Below are 21883 nucleotides of genomic sequence, written 5' to 3' on the forward strand. Positions count from 1 at the left end.
TCCAAATGAAGTCCAGGATTTCTTTCATTTCTGAAATTCTTACCGGTTTATTGCTTAGCCCTATACATTACATGGTATAGGGCTAGGCAAAGAAAAACTAACTCTAAAATCCCAAGACATCTAACCAAAGCATATAACAATGACATTCCCAGCCAAACCTCCCAGATGTCCACATACTTCATGTAAACATCTTCTTGTTGTTTTGAGAACCTTCTGTTATCTTCTTCACAGTACTTAGAATGTTCTCAAAAACTTTCCATACATCTGTGTTTCAACAAACATCTGCAGAACTGGAGAGGTTTCATTTCTCTAACCCATTCAAAACCTCATCTCTCCCTTACTCTAATGACAAGATGAAAACAATAAGGCACGTAGCTGCCAAGTTTTCACTCTTGACATGCTGCCCCCTCGAGAGAAGAAAGGACCTGGAAAAAATAATTATGTGGTAAAAGGTAAATACAGCTAACAGAAGAGCTTATTTCAAGGATTATTTCCCTCTTTCATTTATTAATATATCCCTATTGAAACTAAAGTTAATCAAGTATTCCTTTTAATTTTCATAATTAGATGGTTTATAGGTATGGCAGAAAATCAAAATAGCTTTTTATACCTTCTTTGCCAACCAAGGGAGATGGTCATCTTTTAACATCTGGGTGTTATTTCAAACTGCTATAGCAAGAATATGATGGGGTTAGCATATTGGATATTCTGCTACTGTAGACTTTTCTATAGCATTGATTTCATAATGGACAATCAGTTAACAGAATAACAGAGTTGGAAGGGATCTGCAACCCCCTGCACAAGCAAGAGACCATATACCATTTCAGAAAAGTGGCTGTCCAGTCTCTTCTTAAAAGCCTCCAATGTTGGAGCACCCACAACTTCTGAAGGCAAGTTAATTGTTCTCACGGTTAGGAAATTTCTTCTTAGTGCTAGGTTGCTTCTCTCCTTGATTAGTTTTCATCCACTGTTTCTTCTCTTGCTTTCTGGTGCGATGGGAAATAAGCTGATCCCCTTTTCTTTGTTGCAGCCCCTTAAATATTGGAAAACTGCTATCATATTACCCCTAGTCCTTCTTTTCACCAGACTAGCCATAGCCAATTCCTACAATCATTCTTTGTGTTTTAGCCTCCAGGCCCCCAATCATTTTTGTTGTCCTTCTCTGCATTCTTTCCAAAGTTTCAACATCTTTTTTGTAATGTGGTGATCGAAACTGGATGCAGTATTCCAGATGTGGTCTTACTAAGGCTTTATAAAGCAGTATTGGTGTTTCACATGATCTTGATCCTAACCCTCTGTTAATGCAACCTAGGATTACATTGCCCTTTTTGACTGCTGCTGTACACTACTGGTTGATATTTAAGTGATTGTCCGCTAGGACTCCAAGATCCCTCTCACATTTACTATTGAGCCAAGTTTCACCCAATCTGTAGGTGAATCTGTAGTTTTCCAAGCTTCTTGAGTTGTTTCTCCCTTTAAGATGGAATCCTTCCCAAGCTCTCTCTGTTTGTTAAAATCAGCTCTTTTAAAGTCTAAGAACTGGTTTGGTTATGTTCTATTGCTTGTCTTTGTATTATATTGATATTAATATTGATAAATTATATTTCTTAGTTGCAACTGAGAAACCCAGAAACATGACAGAAAATGACAGCTAAAAAGTCTGAAGCATTAATATGATAAAGGTATGTAAAACTATAAACAAGATAAATAAAATAACAGAACCAGTAGGTGCTATTTAGGCAATTAAATCCAACACCCCTCTATTCCCCATCCCCCAGTGCAAGAATCCAAGCAAAATCACCCCAGACAGACATCTAGCCTCAGCATGAAGACATAAAGTGAAGGAAAGCCAGGTATCACTTTGGGTGATGTTATTGTTGAACTGCCATTAGGAGTTGGACTTTATAAAGATTTGCAATATATTGTCTGGGATACAGGAAAATAATCAGCTTTATAAAGCAAATTTAAAAACTGAAGTTTTCTACTATAGATTGGTAGTCTCCAAGTTGGGATAGTTTAAAAGGGGAATTAAACTTTGACAGAAGATTAGGCTATACTTGGCTATTAAATACTAAATCTATATAAAGCCTCCAATAGCAAAGTCAACAGCTTTCTCAAATCTAGTTTCTGGGAAATATGTGCAAGAGGTATCTAGTTGGTTATTGATTTAATTGGGGGCACATTTTGATTCAATTTATCTTAAAAATTATTGATCTAATGAGTTGACATGATACTGTAGCTCCAACAAGCAGAAGCAGATGCAGGAACATTTCTGTTTGGATTCTGCTTTCACTGCAATTACAAGGCCTAACTTGTTTCTCTATCAGTTTCTCTGCCTGTTCTTAATAAATATGCATTGTTGCTGCCAAACCTCCAGAATATCCTTGGCAATAGCAATAGCAACTGCAAACACAAAAGAACACTGTGCTCTTCTCAGGAAAGGTCAAAGAACCAAAACAAAGGAGCAATGAAAGCTTGAGTAAATTTTACAGATACTGCATAGTTGTACATTGTAATGTACATTAAGAAGATGACTTTTAAATTTAGAGTTTGCCTATTTCTATTCCTAAAGTCACTTTGCTTTCTTCTGACTGAAGCAATGTGCATTCCTTCTAACTCTTCTGCAGTCATAGATTCTAAGAATAGGTAGCAAGATACATTTAAGGTTCTTGATTATGAAGAAAACACATATTTTATGCATTTTTATAATACTTGCTTTTTATCCAAGTGCTTTAACATTGATTGGCACGAGAACTGTAATGTGCTTTGATACACCTGTATGATTGTGTAACTGAATTATAATGACATTTTAAAAAATAAAATGTGAAAATTCATTGAGGGCCTGTTATGGTAATCAATTTGGTGGCCTCAAGATACCTCTTGTCAGGGTTCTTCTCTGTTATCAGAATTATTCCTGCAGTTCTATGCTTTCTAACCTGTCCCTATTTTGATTCCAGGCTGGAAAAGAAGATACTGGTTGAGAACCAGGTTTTTATTTTTTAAAAAAACCCAAGTTGGGTGGTTGGCTGCACATAACCACCTCCCCCTCCACACCTTTACTTGTATCTTTTTAGCATGTTATAACAGTAGGCATATTCTTGCTTGGCTTCATTACTTTTTAGATGACTACTTGCTTCTTTATCTTATATCTACTCAAGTCTACACCCTCCTCTGTAAATACTGGTCTGTGCCTGGCACACATAAGACCAATATTTGGCATCAAATCTTTATTTGATAAATTTCTAAAGCAATGAGCATCACAGTTCTATATGAGGTTTACAAAAGGAAGAGAAAAATATATACACTGAAGGCAAAATGAAAACCACACTCCAAAATACAATCCACAATCCACAATTTTATTTTGAAATAAATCAGCTGTCAGTGTATTCTGCTTTTTCCAACATCCTTTCTACTTTTCCTACTCAATCAAGCTTGTTGCTGAATAGGATCTGTTGAAACAGTAGCTTTCCAAACTATTGGATTCACAGCTCTTAGAATAGCTACCTGGGCATTCTGGGAGTCCAACTATTATTATATAGTTGGTCACACAGTCAACCAGAGATTTAGATTGAATTAGACCATTGTTTCCCAAGAACGGCAGATGTTTAATTATATTAAAGATATTGCTTAATAATAAAGATATTATTAAAAATATTAAAGTTATCTATTATGGTTGGTCATAGAGTCTGACAGATGTTTAAATTATATTGGGCATTTTTATTCCGTTGTAGAGTCTTTAAAGACCTGGGATAGGTGGATGTGGTTTGGTGATGCTGAAGGTATGTAGCAGCATATCAGCTGTTCAGAGTAAAGCTACCTTTTGCAATTTAGTAATGGCAATTTTGTTGATCACCATTGCGCCAAATATTTTGGGATTGCACTCAAGGCACCTATTACTATTGGTATTATCTTCGCTTTCTTTTTTCACAGTCCTTCTGCGTTCTACTTCTATTTGCAGGTCTTTGTTTTCTGGGATTTTCTCCTGTCTTTTCAATTCTGCTTATTCTGCTGTCTCCATGTACAACATCGATTATTGTTCGGAATAATATTGTTTCGTCAGCATACGGATTATTGTTGTTAAATATAGGAACCTACTCCAGTGAATTCTGGAAGCATCGAACTGAGGAAAGCTTAGAGTTACATGTACAAAAAGTGCCTTGACTCTGCTGAGTAACATTAGGAAGGGGAGGGGATTAAAGCAGAGAACTAAAACCCGCCTTTCCTGAAGGAACTCGAGGCCCCACACGCGACGCCTTCCCCCCCCCCCCCAAGCTGATCCGCGCAGCGAGAGGAAGGTTGGCCTGAGGAAGTCCTGGCCCAAAACTACCTAGTGCTTTTCCATAACATGCCAATCCCTTAGTTCAGCATTTACACTGAGATGACTGAGTGACATTCAGACGAGTGTATGTGGTGTGTGTATGCCAGGGGTAGACAACCTCGGCTCTTTTATGACTCATGGACTTCAACTCCCAGAATTCCTGAGCCAGCTGTGCTGGCTCAGGAATTCTGGGAGTTGAAGTCCACGAGTCATAAAAGAGCCAAGGTTGCCTACCCCTGGTGTATGCGGAGGAAGGAGCAAAAATCACAAATTGAAAGGGAAGGGCAACGTTCTGTTTCGTTAGGCCGCCGCCATTTTCGTAATTTTCCCACATCTTAACTCTTAGAAGAGCTGTCTCCTTCCGCCCCCCCTCCCCGCCCCCGTTTCAAAACAGTTCAAACTGCCATCCGCGGCCGGGAGGTTTTGCCCTTCCGCAGCGCGAGGGGACCCGCGTGGGGTTTGTGTGCCGGTATGTATGTACGTATGTGTGTGTTTGTGTCAGGTGGGGAGTGGGGGCGGCTGGCTCGCGCCGAGAGAGCGGTCGCCGGGATACTCCGGTAAACAACTTCCGCAGCATGTCCCAGCTACAGTTTCTGGAGCTGCCCAAAGGAGTTTACTTGCCCGTAAGTGAGACTTTGAACGTGGCTGCTCGGACCTGCACTTCTTAGGAGAAGGATTATGGGACGAGAATACCCTGGGAAATGATTCCTTCGCGTCCCAGGACTTTTTTTAAAAAAAAAGTGGTTTTGAGTTTGTTGACGATGGGGCCTTTTATTAAAGCTATACCGCTATAGCTTTTGATAAGTCCTATTGATTGTCTGGGGAGATTCTCAGTCATCCAGGTCATACCTCCAAGGTGCTTTTTCGAAAGGCAAACAAAAAAAAACAGCCTAGTTGTCTTTTGAAAAAGTACCTTTGAGACGAGACTCATTGAAATTAAAAAAAGTTTTCTTTTGAATAGTCATTTTAAGAGTTACCTCTAGGCTGGTGGTTTTTTTTTTTTTGGTTTTTTTTTAAAGTTTAGAGGAGCAGACTTTCCCATCAGTACTGATAATAGAGAATTTCTTTTTTCTAATTCCGGATAGCTTAACACTACAGAACAGGATTTTAAAGTTACTAAAAGTCGTACCTCTGCTACTGTCTAAATTGGCAAAGCTCAAATCAAGAGCATTTGGCAGTGAAATGTTTGTCCTCTGAATATACCCCCCCCCCACATACTTTTGGAAGCTGATTTAGGGGACATTATAGCATAATGTGAATACAATTCAGGAGAATGTTGTACTGTGCTGTCCATAACCTCCTGAAGTGCAGACAGACTTTCTCTGTAATTAGCACATAGGCAGCTTGCCCCTATAAGGTTTGGCACTTCAGATGATTGCCTGAATTACCTTATAAGTAATAATACCTGATAAATAACAAAGGTGAAGTATACGTAAATAAAATAGTCCATACTGCTAGCATCTGAATTCATTTGAGTTCCTGGTTGCAAATTTACATCTCAGCTACTGAGTTTAACTGATTTCTAAACTTTAGTGTATTTTAAATATTTACAGTTGACTATAATTAACCCTGGTTTGTGGTACTGGAAAGAAGATAGTAGAACACTCGAATTTTCATGGTAAGGATTCAGTTGCCTCTCTGGTTTTCAGCTTTAGTTTTTAATTTACCATGTTTTGTACTGCTTCTAATTTACAAACCATGTAAATCTGTGAAAATTCAAATCAGCAATGAGCAATACCAAACGTATCAATCATTAATACTTCTGTAAGTTATTTCCCAGTAGCTGAAAGCAATAGAAATATTTTTAACCCAGCCTTTTCCAATTTGACAATTTTCATGTGTTGAATTTCTATTTTCATAAACCCTTCTATTATTCTACTGAATCTCCTGTGTGTGCTATTGTAAATCAAGGCTCATATTTTCTCAATTTTGGTAGGATTATATCTTTATCCTCAGACAAGCTGGTTGGTAAGAAAATAAGTAGTGGCACAGGATATTTTAAATTAAATTATCAAGCAATTATTCCCACATAATACATAGCACCCAGTTTCATTATCTAGCACCCACTACTGCTCCTCTTATCTCCAGCCACCATAGAGATCTCTATGCTTACTAGGAGCTATGAGTGCTCAGTCCTATCCATCTGAGATACTAATATGCAGAACGTTCTACTAATTTAATTTTGTGGTTGCATGCATTACGCTGTTCAGATGAATTTTCTGTTTATCCATAATTAATTTGACTTTTTATACTGCAGTGCCCAGCTTAAGGAAGAACCTAAGGACAGTAAGGACAAAAATAAGAAAGGCAAGACTATCCAATTTCAGGAACTTGGAGCAAAGCCACTAGAAAGGTGATGTTGTTTTGAAATCAACAAAAGTTTGGCTATCCAGCAATGATTTGTGGGTTTGGCAATGGATGAGTCTCAATTAGGATGTGAGAGGTCCTGGGTTCAAATGCTGAACAAGTATTGCCTAGTGGTGTTGGTGCAGAAGATTGTACTTTTGGGGACGATCGTTGCTTAGCATAGAAAGATATGGAAGATATTTCTGATGCTTCAAAGAGGTCCAGACCACAGATGAATTCAACTTTCTTTGCCTAGTATCTTGAGGAGCCGGTCCAAGTTGTAACAGATGCAATTTGGACAAATAATCTAATATAGGGTGATCTATATGATCTTGCTCTGAAAGGTTTTATAGCGATCAAAGAATGTTATGTTGGCTAATAAATAAAATTTGTCTATAACTTTGGCTCTGAATTCAAATTATCATTTTTCCCTTCGAATTGGGACTGCCTTTAGGTATATTATTAAAGGGCAGAGGATTGGTAGTCAACTATTGTATTTCTATTATTTGAGGACTAGGGTGATGGAATATGAAGCTGTTGGAGGTTTTGCCTAAGACATTACACTGTTATGAGATACTATATACAGTATGTGTTCCTCAGTCATGAATATGACATGTCTGAGCAAGATTCTGGCTTGCATCCATTTCTCAAAAGGAAAGCAATAGCGTATCTGTTTCATATTATAGATAATGTACATGAATGTGATCCAGTGTATTCTTCTCTAGAATTTACTGCCAGAGAAATTCTGCTGAATTGAGACACAAGGTGAAAAAACCCTGATGTTGGGCTGCTATTGATCTTGTGCCTTAATATATATAAAATGCTTCTAGCAATTTCTATCTCTGAGTTGATTATTGATCATAGCCCCCTTAGAGTGAATAGATCTGATTTTTTTAAACCCATGTTTTGGCATTTGGAAAGAGTCCAAGAGTTAAAGCACCCAAACCCATAGGTAATTTCTTCAGATTTTTTAGGAGGTGGGTGGGAAGGAGGTTAAGAGGCAAAATAGGTGGCAAAGTTTGAAGGTGAGGACAAAGGCAATATGTGATCTTCTAGGTCACGGGTCGGCATCCCGCGGCTCCGGAGCCGCATGTGCCTCTTTGAGCCTTCTCCTGCGACTCCCAGCCTCCTCTGCCATTTGCAGAGACAGAGACAGAGAGAGGCACTTCCCTTCCCTTCCCTTCCCTTCCCTTCTCTCTCTCTCTCTCTCTCTCTCTCCCTCTCTCTCTCTCTCTCTCTCTCTCTCTCTCTCTCTCTCTCTCTCTCTCTCTCTCTCTCTCTCTCTCCCCCCGAGTGTGTGTGTGTATGTGTAAAAAAGAGTGGCCTCATGCTGTCCTACAAGCTTATTGGGCGGGTCTCCTCCCTTTGCTGCGTCTCAGCAGGAAGCAGCAGAAAGCAGGAAGCAACAGCTCTGTCTGTTTGTCTGTCTCTCTGTCTCTCTGTCTCTCTCTCTCACACACACACACACACACACACACTGAGTGGGGGAAGAGGACTGGCAGACCAAGGGTAGGAGAGAGCGAGCCCAATAAGAATGTGGGTCAGTTTGTCGGAGGACAGCGTGAAGCCAGCTTGCCAGGTGAGCAAAAGATTGGAGAGAGGGAGAGGGAGAGGGAGGGAGGGAGGGAGAGAGAGAGAGAGAGAGAGAGAGAGAGAGAGAGAGAGAGAGAGAGAGAGAGAGCGCTCATGCACAGCAGCCTCTATTTCTTTTTAATTAAACTCTTCAATCAAGCTCCCCCCCTCCTGTGCGCGTGCAACTTTTGTGGCTCTCAGTGTTTTCTTTTCTCTGGGAAACGGGTCCAAGTGGCTCTTTGAGTGTTTAAGGTTGCTGACCCCTGTTCTAGGTTGAAAAACATTATCCACATCTGAAGCAAACAATCCAGAAAAGGACACTGTTGGGTAGCTAAAGAAGCAGGATTTTTTTTTGAATTCTTAAATTTTTGTATGATCTCTAGTGGTTCAAGAGTTAGCTTTCCTTTTTATGCTAATGATCAGTAAGTTTGCTTTACTCTATTTTCATTGATGCAAAGAATTCTACAACTAAATAATGAGAATTGGGCCATATATTATTTGCACACCATAAGCATATTTTGCATAAATAGGATATAAATTGAAACAGAGAAACTAACCTCAGACTTTCTTCACTCTTTGTAATCTATTCCAACACTACCTCAGTTTTCTGTGTACTTGAATTATGTAGAATTGTTGTGTATGTTGTGCCTTATTCTTTTTTTAATTATAGGTCAGGTCCTCATTATTTTCGAAATTTGTTTACCTTGAGTGTTTCTTCTGGAGAAGACAAATTCCCTCGGCCAACCAAGAGAGCACAGTCTGAACTCATAACTCTAGAAGATGTTAAGTGTGAGTAAGGGAAGATGCTTACATTGAATGACTGGACTTGGAAACTGGGTTGGTCTTGGAAACAAAGCCAGGCAAAGCCAGTCTGTATTTGAATGGAAACTATTTAGGAATTCCAAGGCCACAGACTGAACTGGCAAGTTGAAAAAACATTCTGAACAAAGGCAGTGACAAAGCACTACCATATACTACATTTGCTAAGAAAACTCCATGGATATAACCATGTACACCTCAGAAGTTGAACCTAAGTTGAGGACAGTTTTATCTTTTTTCTTCTTAATACTATGCAGATTCCACTCATTTTGTTGCCATATCTGAAATGGTTTGAAAGATTTCTTATTTGTTTATATTACTTTTGTAAAAATGCTGCCCTCTATTAAAAAAAATGGTTGCCCATTCTGTGTAGTGCTGAAGGTGTAGAGAACAGGTATTCAACTGAAAGATGCCAGCCCTGCAAATAATTATGACTAAAGAGCACAAGAGTACCAGAGGATAAAAGAAAACTACTCTGTGTTACATCCTGCTTTATCTGCCTCTTCATAGACCTCTCAGTATCATTATGGTTTCACTTATTTTTATGATTGGGCTACAGCATATGCTTTCATAAAGCAGATTCATAGAATTAATAATAGAATATGAACATTCCTTAATTAATGATAATGCTTTCTTAAATACTTTGTTGCTTTTCTCCCGTTAGGAATCAGGGTAAGATTGGTTACACATATTTAACTTACCTGATTTTTCTTAATGAAAGTTCATTTTAAGTCTCAAAAATCATGTAAGATAGTTCTAGATTTGTACATTTCAAATATTAGGAGAAAACTGTGTGTCTTTATATTCCATGTTGATGTATCTTATTTTTTTAAAATAAAAATGATAGTGGTACTATTTTATTATTTCATTAGAGATTTTCTTTTCTTTTTTTAAAGAAAGAACTGTATCTTTCATTCTTATGTGTACCAGAAATGAACATTTATAATAAAACTAGCGTGGTCCAAAGGCTAGAAGTTCAGCCTTAAACCTAGTTCAAATTTCAATTTACTTGTAAAGGTTTTTTGTTGATTTGGGAGTGGTAGTTATTTCTAGGACTGTCTACTTTGGAAAATAATTCCGAAATGCTTTGAATCTCATCCAAACAGCGTCTTTATTTATTAAAGCAGATGATTTTTTTTCAAGCTCCCATGTGATTTTGGGGGAAAAAATGCTGCTGCTTTAACAAGTGACTTATTGCAGTTCATGCAAATCTTTAAGGAGCTGTGAAGTGTCCATAGCCATGGTTTCTCAGAGCTTATCTTTTCAGAGTTTTGAGGAAGTAAAATAGGTAAACTGTCCTGAGCTGTTATGAAGGAAGGGTTGGATATAGTAAAGAAAACAACAACAACTTATATAAACCAGCCTTCTGTAAGATTGTAATTGCTGGATATGGTGGCTGGATATGATGATATCTGTAATTTGACATATCTGGAGGAGATGAGGTTCATTCCAGGTGCAGGTTGTGGGGTTGTTTGGGCAAGATACCAATCCCTGCCCTATAGATTACAGATCATTCTGTATTGCTCTAAGACTGTAGTAAACTGAATTTACCCTATAGATTTTATCATCTTCGTGTATATATCTTCTATAAAGGATACTGCTTTCTGTCTCATTTAATTTTTTTTAATTGGTTTAAAGCAGAGGTCCCCAACCATCTGTCCATGGACCGGTCCCAGTCCGTGGCATGCTAGAAACTGGGCTGCGCAAACAAGCGAAGCTCCATCCGCGACATGCAGGCAGCAAACAAAATCATGCCCCCTCTGGTCTACGGAAAAACCTCTCTCCTCAGAACCAGTCCCTGGTGCCCAAAAGGTTGGGGGAGGGCGGCGCTGGTTTAAAGAAGCAGATAAATAGTGACTGTGCAAGAAAATCAGGTTCAGGGTGCTCTGAGCATTAGATTGGGTTTCCTACAAAGTGGAGGGCCTTGGTGGATGCTGCTAAATTTCTGCTATAGATGTCACACTTGGAAAGGTTGGATTAAGCAGACTGGCTCATTATACTTTTCTTTCTTTGTGAATATTTTCAGATGCTGCTTTATTTCTGGCACATGAAGATGATTCCATTCACATTTCTTCTTTCTCCTTAGTTATGAGGTACATATTGAGTATTTCTGTTATATGATTAGAAGATTGTATGTTTTCATCTAAGAGCAAATCAAAATAATAAGTTGTAAGTTAAAGCAAATTGGTTAATTCACCATTGCTTGATCCAACCATACATCATCTCCCACATGGCCTGGACCAGTCAGGAGGCATATAGATTTAATAATCGAGTGGCAATCTACCTAGAACTTAACTCTCAATTCCACAGACCTGCACTGCCAGGATATATCTCGGAATGGATCTAAACAACTTTATCCAACTGATACCTTGAACATTCCTCACAGTGGTGCTGCATATGTTTTTCTGGTCTCTACCCAGGAAGAAGTGGGTTATCTTGAAAAGGGCCTTGTTGGCTACCTCTAAGCATGATAAGAGCAGAAAAATAATTGTTTTGTTTTCCTTATTTTGACGAGAAACACTCACTGATGCTTACTTAGGTTTGTTCTTCATTTTTCTGCAGCATCCCTTGAGATGTCTTCAGGAAATAATTTATGTTTTAATCTCCAGGTGTTACTTTGAAAACCAGGAAGCTCCTAGGCTCCTAAGACAAGAAACTGGCATACACATTTAACCAACAAATTAATAACACCTGAGCAGGCACAATTGGATCCGAGACCAATATTGCTTTTTTATTCTAACAGGCAATTAAGACCTCATTTGAACCAAGCATCAAAGTGCTCTACAGCTGTGCACCTTTGAACAGCTGATTACCAACATTTTGCCATGAGCCCTCCAAACGACCAGATCAGCAGCCCACTCCAGTCTGGCTCCTGACCAGACTGATAACATAGGGTATCCAGAATAGCTCAGGAGACCACTGTGAAGGCTGTGCCTGTTGGTGTCTCTTGTAGCCATTAACCTCTGTTACATCCATTCATATCTGACGGGATCCAAAGACCCTTAAAATCTTTCTATCATTGGACTCTATGGACTGTCCTTAACATTCATCAGATCTCAGTGCCATTACAAAAACATTCCATTTCTGGATATTTTGTCTTCTATCTTTCCAGCTTCAACTCTAATAAACTACACAAGGAAAAAATAGAAAGCATAAGATACTGGGATAAATAAGGAATCAGTATGGAGTTACTTTATTTGTATATGCTTTGACTCTATTAAAAAGGTAGGGATGCAGAATCTTTTTTCCTGCTAGTCTGTGTTTTAAAGTGGCCAAACAAAGACGTGGTGGAGGCAAGATAAAAACTACATTTAAATATAAATTGAATTAAGATGAAATTAAATAAATACAGATAATCTAATTGTTTCCTATTTATTTAATAGTGTTCACTTTTTTATTAAGAATTATATTAAACAGACATAACTATCAAAGAAACCAAATACATACTTTCTCTCACTGTGTGTGTGTGTGAATAGTTGAGGCCATTTGGAACTTTACCTGTGTCCTTAGGGTCACCTGAGTAGTGCAAATGTGTGGGGAGCCTTCTTGGCTGCAGGGTGTTTTCTGCCCTGTGTCCCTTCACTGTTCACCTTTGGGACAACCATGACCTGGATGACTGAGAATCTCCATAGACTTTTAGCTATGCACGTTGGAATGAACACCTTTTGAATGGTGCAGGAGCATGAACGGATTTCCAGAAACATTGCAGACTACAACCATTTGTGCTTCAGGTTGCGATGCACCCAATACTGACTCATTCCCAACAGCCTATTCCTGTCTTCAAAAGTGAAGGGACACAGGGCAGAAAACATCCTGCAGCCAAGAAGGCTCCACACACATTTGCACTACCGAACCTTGTTTTTTTCTTGAAAAAGCACCTTTGGACAACCATGACCTGGATGACCAAGAATCTCGATTGACATTTAGCTGGGATGAACACCCTTCGAATGGTGCAGGAGTATGGATGGATTTCTGGAGAAAAAATGAGATTACAGAAGCCATTTATACTTCAGTTTGAGATGCAGACAACACAGACTCATCTCCAGTAGCCTGTGTCTGTGTTCAACTGTGAAGGGACACAGGGCAGAAAACATCCTGCAGAAAGCACAGTTCCACAACAGTCTCCACACCTATTTGCACTACTCAGGTGACCCTGAGGATACAGGTAAACCTCCAAATAGCTTCAACGACTCTCTAAAAGAATGCAAATGACCAGCTGTTTGCAAGGAATATTAATCCTTCCATTCCCCACCATCCAGTCAGAGCTGAAGAAGCTTCTTAGATGAGAAATGAAACTTCTTCAAAGAAAAACAAGAAAGTCCAGTTGCCTCGTGAAAAAGCATCTTTGGGACAACCTGGACCTGGATGACTGAGAATCTCCATAGACATTCCCCTTATTGATCAACAGAGATCCAGTAAAAATAAATAAAAATTGCTAACATTATAAATATATAAACCCCTTTTCCATTTACCAGTACTCTAAATGTCCTTCATCCCCCTCTGAACAATTAAACATTGCAAAAAATAACAAAATTGAAAGCTATTAAACATTTATTGATTTATTCGATTTAAACATTACCAGAAATAGCCCCCTTATTTAAATATTCAAAAATTGATAACATAAATGTTACAAATAATTAATTATATCATTGAATGTTTCAAAAAGAGAAACAATCCAATCCAGATAACCAAAGATAGCAACTCATTATTTAATCAGCCAAATAAACCAATTTTGTAGCTTTTTTCCTCCAAGCCATTCTTAAGTCCTATTCTAACTCCTGTTTTTTTATAGTCTCTGCCTTTTCTTCTGAAGTTTTTATCATATTTATTCAAATCCATTCATAATCTCCATTAAGTAATTCCAGTACATCTCATATATTTCAATTTAAAAGGACAATCCACATCACTTTTAAAGTACATTTTTGTATGTTCTTTTGGATTTTTAAATGTTCATCCAGTTTCACTTGCAAATCCAGTATTTCCATCTCTTTCTTGTAATTTTTAAGTCCATCTGAAAGGCCATTTTGATCACCTTCAAAGGAGTTAGTTTATCTTTAGTAGCAACTTTAAGTTCCTGTAGAGAGTTGAAAAGCTGAAGCACTTAATGTGCCCACAAATAAAACATTTCCTTTAAAGTTGCTGTCATATGCTTTAGTAATAGACCTTCAAAGTCTTGTTTGCAAAATGTAAACTAAACAGACTTTTCCCACAGGAGAGGATCTAATTAATTTCAAAGTCTTTCTTTAAATCACTTTCACAAAGGCTTAGCATTTGAACTCTTTAAACTCTTAAGTACTTTGCTGTATATTACCAGTTACAAAAAACATCTTACAAAGCTGATAAGACTTAGTTTCCTTTCTTTTGAAAAAAAATTGAAGAAAAACTCACCCAGCAACTTATAGGCTTGCAGTTCTGAAAGTTTATCAGTCTTAAAGAAACTGTACAAAAAATAAATTCCAAAGTGATTAAAAAGATGAGATTTGGTGAAACCTTAAATCCATGAAAAGCTGCATTTATTGCTCAGAGCGTGATGGAGCCCATGACTCCCAGCTGATGGCAAGTGGCTGCAGAAGCATCAATTTCTGCTGTTGAAGAATACATATGGGCAATCTTCAGATCTGTCTTTGTTCCAGATAGAATTCCGGCAGACTGGACTTCACATCCAACTGCTTTTTGGCTATAATGCCCCTGCAATCTGTATGGAGCGAGAAAATGTGGGAACATATGCCTTGCCTCACAAGAAACTCTCTGCAAGAGAAAGAGATCTTTAAAGATGTTTTAAAAAGTCTTTTGACTGAGCAACATGTTTTGGACATGTAATAACAAACTGCTATCCAGAGTGATGCTGGGAAAAAGTCTCCTGTTAACATGAGCTAAAAGTAGAGTTGGGGAGGAAACAAATTAGACTGATGGGTTTGCTTTGGTTTGGCATCAGTATTTCAGGCATCATGTATATGAGATTATACAAGCCCAGTCTAGCACAATACCAACGAAGAAGAAAAATAACAACTCTCAAAATAAACCAGCATGGCTGCATAAAGAACTCTCTGATAAATTGAAATACAAAAAGGACAAGTATAATAAGCGGAAAGAGGGGCACATAACTAAGGCAAAATATCAGCAAATAGCCTGAGCCTGTAAAGATAAAGTGAGGAAAGCTAAGGCTCAAAATGAATTAAGGCTTGCGACAAAAGTCAAAAATAACAAAAAAAAGCTGCTTTCAGCATGTAAAAAACAAGAAAAAAGTTAAGGAAATGATTAGTCCATTAGTGGGAGATAGTGGCAAGAAGGTGACAAGCAACAGAGAGAAAACAGAACTATTTAACTTGTTTTTTGCATCTGTCTTTACACAAAGGGAAAAAACAGTCCAACCTATCAAAAACAGTACCGTAAAAAACAGTACCGTAGAAACATAAGATAGGTAAGAAACTGGTAAGTGAGCACCTGTCCACCCTAGATGAGCTCAGATCACCAGGACGAGATGGATTACACCCCAAAGTTTTGAAGGAACTGGCAGATGTGATCTCTGAACCATTGAACTATATCTTTCAAGATCCTGGAGCACTGGGGAATCACCAGAGGACTGGAAAAGAGCTGATGTAGTTCCCATTTTCAAAAAAGGGAAAAAAATGAATCCAGGAAACTACAGACCTATCAGCCTGACCTCAATACCTGGGAAGATCTTGGAAAAGATAATCAAGCAACGAATCAGCGAACACCTAGAGGCAAACAAAGTCATTACCAAAAGCCAACATGGGTTTGTCAAAAACAGACCATGCCAGACAAATCTTATTACATTCTTTGATGCAATATAATTGTGGATATAATTTACTTGGACTTCAGTAAAGCATTTGATAAAGTAGACCACAACCTACTACTTCATAAGATAGAAAAATGTGTGTTAGACAGCATTATCACCAGATGGATTTGTAGCTGGTTGACCGGCTGTACTCAGTGTGTGGTCCTCAATGGAACTGCATCTACATGGAGGGAAGTGTGTAGTGGGGTGCCCCAGGGCTCTGTTCTGGGCCCAGTGCTCTTCAATATCTTCATCAATGATCTGGATAAGGGGATAGGTGGGGAACTCATCAGATTTGCAGACGACACCAAGCTGGCAGGAATAGCCAACACTCCAGAAGATAGGCTTAAGATTCAGAAGGATCTTGACAGACTTGAACACTGGGCACTATCTAACAATGAAATTCAATGATGAAAAAAGTAAAGTTCTACATTTAGGCAAGAAAAACCAAGTGCACAGGTACAGTATAGGTGGTACCTTGCTCAATAGTAGTAACTGTGAGAGGGATCTCAGAGTTCTAGTGGACAATCACTTAAATATGAGCCAGCAGTGCTAGGCTGCATTAACAGAGGGATAGAATCAAGATCACATGCCTTGGTAAGGCCATACTTGGAATACTGCATCCAGTTTTGGTCACCACGATGTAAAAAAGATGTTGAGACTCTAGAAAGTACAGAGAAGAGCAACAAAAATGATCAGGGGACTGGAAGCTAAAACATACTGCATAAGGAACAGTTGCTGGAATTGGGTATGTCTAGTTTAATGAAGAGAAGGATGAGGGGGGATATGATAGCAGTATTCCAATATCTTGGACTGCCACAAAGAAGAGGGAGTCAAGCTGTTCTCCAAAGCACCTGAATGCAGGACAAGGAGCAATGGATGGAAACTAAGCAAAGAGAGAAGCAACCTAGAACTAAAGAGAAATTTCCTCACAGTTAGAACAATTAATCAGTGGAACAACCTGCCTCCAGAAGCTGTGAATGCTCCAACATTTTTAAGAAGAGACTGGACAGCGATTTGTCTGAAATGGTATAGGGTTTGCTGCCTGAGCAGGGGGTTGGATTAGATGACCTCCAAGGTCCCTTCCAACATCATCATCATCATCATCATCATTATTATTATTATTATTATTATTATTATTACTACTACTACTACTACTACTACTACTACTACTACTACTACTACTACTACTACACATCCTTTTCACGACCTGTTTTCCTTGTTACCTTCTGGGAGGAGGCTTCATGGTATCCGTAACAGAATATTCAGATTCAGACATAGTTTCATTCCATACAGCATTAACCTTGCGAACTCTCAAGCTTCCTGCTTCCGTTATATATTCAAGATGGACAATATTTAATATTTATTGCTACGTATATATTTATTGTACGTATTTAATATTTATTGCTAAGTAGGGATGTGGATGTATACATATGTTGTTCATAGTATGTTTAGGTGTATGTCATGTACAGTATGTGTTTCACTTTGAGAGCGGGCAACTAAATTTCATTTTTGATGTGTGCCATTGTGCCCACAGTATAAAAATGACAATAAAAGTTATCTTATCTTATTATTGTTGTTGTTGTTAATATAATAATAATAATAATAATAATAATAATAATAATAATAATAATAATAATAATATATCAGCTGGCAATTGGACTGCTTGTGACATAAATGTAGCAGGATTCATTCATTCATTCATTCAATTTATATGGTTGCCTACCTCAAATTCATTACTCTAGACAGCTAGTAAAAATTAGAAATACAGTAAAACATAATAAAAAGAACACTCACTTAACCAGCATAAATAAAATGGATTAAAAAAAACAGAATAACCATTACAAATCAACATAACCACTGGGTAGCCATAGCCTGTTTCCCACATCCAGATCCCTAGTTGTTGACAAAACCAGTCCTTCAGGTCTTAGAAAAGGCCAGCAGAAGCAGGGCCAGCAGAAGCAGGGCCAATCTTCTTCCTGGACCAATCAATACTGGCATTATTTTTAGACAAGAGCCTTTAGCTCTTCTTAAAGACCAGTAAACCTCTACTTAAAAGGTTTTAAATATACAGCCAGGAGAAATGATACTATCTCTGCTTTACTGGGCAATCCCAACCCACACCGTGGGGGAGGCACTTTACTAAAAAGCTCTATCCTATCCACAGATCAGACACAGCACTTGTATCTGAACCACTGGGCAATGAGGTCCAAAGTCTGCAGTCACCCAGCAAACCTGTCAGATGTTCTGAGATGAGCCAACAGGCCTTATTGGGGTGGCACAGTAGAACAAGAAAGTTCACTTTGCTACATGGCCCTCATAGCAGCTGTCAGGTGTTTGGGTGCTACTTTTGCAAAAGGGTTTAGTGCTACAGAGAGAGTACAGAACATACAATTAGAAAGAATTTTAGAAAAGATGAGGCAGGACAATTACAATGGGAAGATTCCCTTTCTTACAATTATTGCACCTGTCAGCTGTTTTTAAACCTATTATTAAATATTGATATGCCACTTTTCCATAAAAGTGCTAAACTCAGGTTTAAATGTAGCCCCCCAAGAACTCTGGAGTATGCTCCCCCTCCACAGCAGCTATCAGCAATTTTCCAGGCTGGCTGACAGGTGCTGGCAATGTGAATCCAATTCTTCCAATAGGCACCCAATTGCACAGTTCAATTCTACATGATCATTGACTTGATGGGGAAGAAGTCACCTTGTCCCTAACTTCTCTTGCCATTTCTCTGAGCCCTGGCAGCCTGGGGACTTGTTGTCAGGTCTGGCAGTTGTAGCAGGAGAAGTATAGAGAGATATTTCTTCCTTCACTAGGTAATTGATTGCACGGAGCTGCTCCATAGAACTTAGATGTGGTGGGATGGGGGAGAGCTTATTTTGAAAGAATTGGACTCTCCTATCCCTGAAAGCAGAACAGCTCTGGAAGGCAGTATCCAGGGCCAGAGGGAAGGGGGAATGCCCTCAGAAGCCCAAAACATCGAATGGGAGCTGGATAGATCCCTGACTCTGATGGTGTCATCAACCACATTATCACAGAGGTATCAAAGATTGTTTCAGGAGAGGAGGGAAAAGACCTCTTTAACACTGGACCAGCAAAAGGCAAATGAAAGCTGCATCCACAGTGGACTCGCGATGAGTCAAAGGCAACAGATAAATTTAACAATGGTTAGCAGGATATCTTTGTGCCATGGTTATCACAATGTAAACATGAGCTCTTAGTTTCACTATTCACTATTTTCCTCTTCATTTAATTAATTCCTTTTACTATTCTCTTCTTGCATTCTGAGTTGCAACTATCCATAGATTATGGACATCACCAGATGAGCTACAGGTATACCCTGCTGCTGCTTGTTATGGCCTTGGTATATTTTCCCTAACATTTTAGTAAATGAGAATTCTAGCCTCAGTCACGGCCATACTACATACAGTACAGCATTTCCTGCTGGTGGTGAGAATAGGCAGTATGCCGCAAGGTTAGTACAGGGCAGTTTTATCCCCAAATGTGTTTAGGCTGTTATGTGCAAGCTGGGATTGTTACTCTAGATACTATTTTGCGAGGCAGCATATTCTTGCCTTTATTCTATCAGCTAGAACAGAGGTCCCCAACCTTTTGGGCACCAAGGACCGGTTCTGTGGAGAAAGGTTTTTCCATGGATCGGAGAGTATGTGGTTTTGTGTGCTGCCTGCATCCCACGGATGGGGCTTTGCTTATTTGTGCGACCCGGTTGTTGGCATGCCGCGGCCCAGTACTGGTCCACGAATCGGGGATTGGGGACCCCTGAGCTAAAAGGTGTATGCAATATATACAGTAGTCACCTGCTTAGGATTGGTAAATTCAACAGACAAATTCAAGCTTATATTTTAAAGACCTGTTATTAATCATTACAATTTGATATCAACTTTTGAAGTGCTTTGAAGGTTGCATCTCAGTCTTCAGGTAATACTGATTTTTGATGAGTGGGAATGGTGCTGGATGGAGAAATAATAAGGGCAGAGATATATTTGACTGGAAGAGGCAGAGGGTAGCAAGTTGAAAGTAAGGATATGCTTATGCTGAATTTAGGAACATGGAGAGAGCAAGTATGGCGATTTTAAGAACTCAAGTTATTTGAAAAGTGGTTTGGGTATACACATTGGATATTTTGGCTCCTTGCCCAAATAACTGAATTGGTGAGATAAAAATGTATCATTGGTATGAATGAGGATGGTAAAACCATTGCCCTTGAAGCAATAAATTATTTCCCAAATCCTGGTACCCTGTTCCAAGAAAAAAATATATATTTCTTGATATGTGACTTTAAATTTTGTTCTAGGTGTAAGCAGTTGGATAATTTCCTCATGGCTTTGTTGTACTATATTTCTTTTTATCTGGAGAAAATAACCCTGGAGATGAAGCCCAAGTCTTTTATGGGGTGAGTAACTTACTTTTAGGTTTTCCTAAGCAGAAATCCCATAACTACATATGCACATAATACTGTATGGTAAAGTCTTGGTAATAAGGAAAGAGATTCTTTTTCTTTAGACCAGGGGTCTTCAAACTTGGCCCTTTTATAACTTGTGGACTTCAACTCCCAGAATTCCTCAGCCAGGCACGCTGGTTGAAGAATTCTGGGAGTTGAAGTCCACAAGTCATAAAAGGGCCAAGTTTGAAGACCCCTGCTTTAGACTTTGTGCACTCAGGGTATTTGCTGTTTTGATTTCTGCTAGACCATGCAAAGAGCATTCTCCATCAATGGAAGATCTAGCATTTGGAGACCAGGTTGCTCAGAATACAGTGCCCTTATCCAATTTTAAAAATCTGCATGTATTTTTCAATGTCAAAGAAATTCCAAATTCTGTAGCAAGAATGTAGATTTAATTCAAAGTGAAACTTTAATCAATTTGTGGGAACAAGGATTTTGTAAGTGTAAATTAATTAGTTAATTCTCTCCTGAGAACCTCAGCTTGAAAAACAGGTTTCTAACCCTTTGTGAATCTGAAATACCTGCTGAAGTCAGAGAAGAAGCTAAGATAAATTGTACTCATCAGATTGGCTCCACTGGCTCCAGTTATACTGTATTGCTTTATGACCCAGGGAAATAGCAAGTGGTACATAGTAATGTAGGTTATAGAATATACTCTTCTTAGCCCACAATTTGATAATCTTGTAATTAATTTTTATTTCATTTAGTATAATAAAGACCCATCTTGTTTAGAGAGGGATGGCCAGGGCTCAATGCTACAAGCAATACCTGGTATTAGGAAGCTCTCTACTTCAATTCTTATTAGTGCCAATTTCTCACTATGTGGAAAAGATGTATTAAAAAAACCACTGCCAGTCAGAGAAGACAAAAGAATTAACCTATATGTACAACAGTGCTATGCAATAGGACACCTTATATAATAGAGTAGGTAAATTATGAAATGCTTTCAGGTATTCTCTTCTTGATGATCTCATGATAGACTTTCTGGCTAAAGCAATACATTTTGAATTTCTGCAGGGCCTCCTGGAGCTCCACCCATATAGCTTTCATCCTCCCATCCCTTTCATAGTGCTTCCTGGAGCTCTCCACCCATATAGTTTTCATCCTCCGATCCCTTCATGACCTAATTCTTTCTTCAGGAATTTTTAGTGGAGGGAAAGAACAAAGTATCAGGAAGAGATGAAGAGAAAAAAAGGAAGAAAATGGGTAGCTCAACTCACATTTTGCTTGTTCTATCAGACCTATCTATCAGTAGGCATTCAACTTTGTATAGATACTTTCAAGAAAATGTTTCCCAGAACAGAAACAAATTAAAAAATCCTTTATCTTTTATATATGTTTTGTCAAACAGAAAGCCCAGCATCCTAGAAAAAAAAGAAATGACAGAAAACCAAATAAAGCTAGCAGTGACCAAAAAGCACCTTGCTGAAATGTACTGTATCCTTATCCTTGGACTGGGAATGTCTGATCAGCATCACATGGCTTGTGGAAAGTAAGGAAATGGTTGTGCCTACAAAATGTTTTCTCTGAGTGATTCCAAATGGATGCTTTCTCATAC

The 21883-nt window shown here is 38.6% G+C and overlaps 1 protein-coding gene across 2 annotated transcripts; it reads left to right on the plus strand.

Annotated features, from left to right (window-relative positions):
• Positions 1 to 1655: 1655 nt before the first annotated feature.
• PPP1R36 (protein phosphatase 1 regulatory subunit 36) lies at positions 1656 to 21817 on the plus strand (the record flags this gene model as incomplete). Of its 2 annotated transcripts, none has more annotated exon segments than XM_015813331.2 (7): positions 1656 to 1682; positions 5872 to 5936; positions 6576 to 6671; positions 8907 to 9025; positions 11082 to 11148; positions 20176 to 20274; positions 21677 to 21817. In XM_015813331.2, coding segments are annotated over 7 exon segments (596 nt in total), but the record flags the coding sequence as incomplete, so codon positions are not given.
• Between the last annotated feature and the right edge of the window lie 66 nt (positions 21818 to 21883).

The sequence above is a fragment of the Protobothrops mucrosquamatus genome, unplaced genomic scaffold (assembly GCF_001527695.2).
Source record: "Protobothrops mucrosquamatus isolate PMUCROS unplaced genomic scaffold, P.Mucros_1.0 scaffold153, whole genome shotgun sequence".
NCBI lineage: Eukaryota > Metazoa > Chordata > Lepidosauria > Squamata > Viperidae > Protobothrops > Protobothrops mucrosquamatus.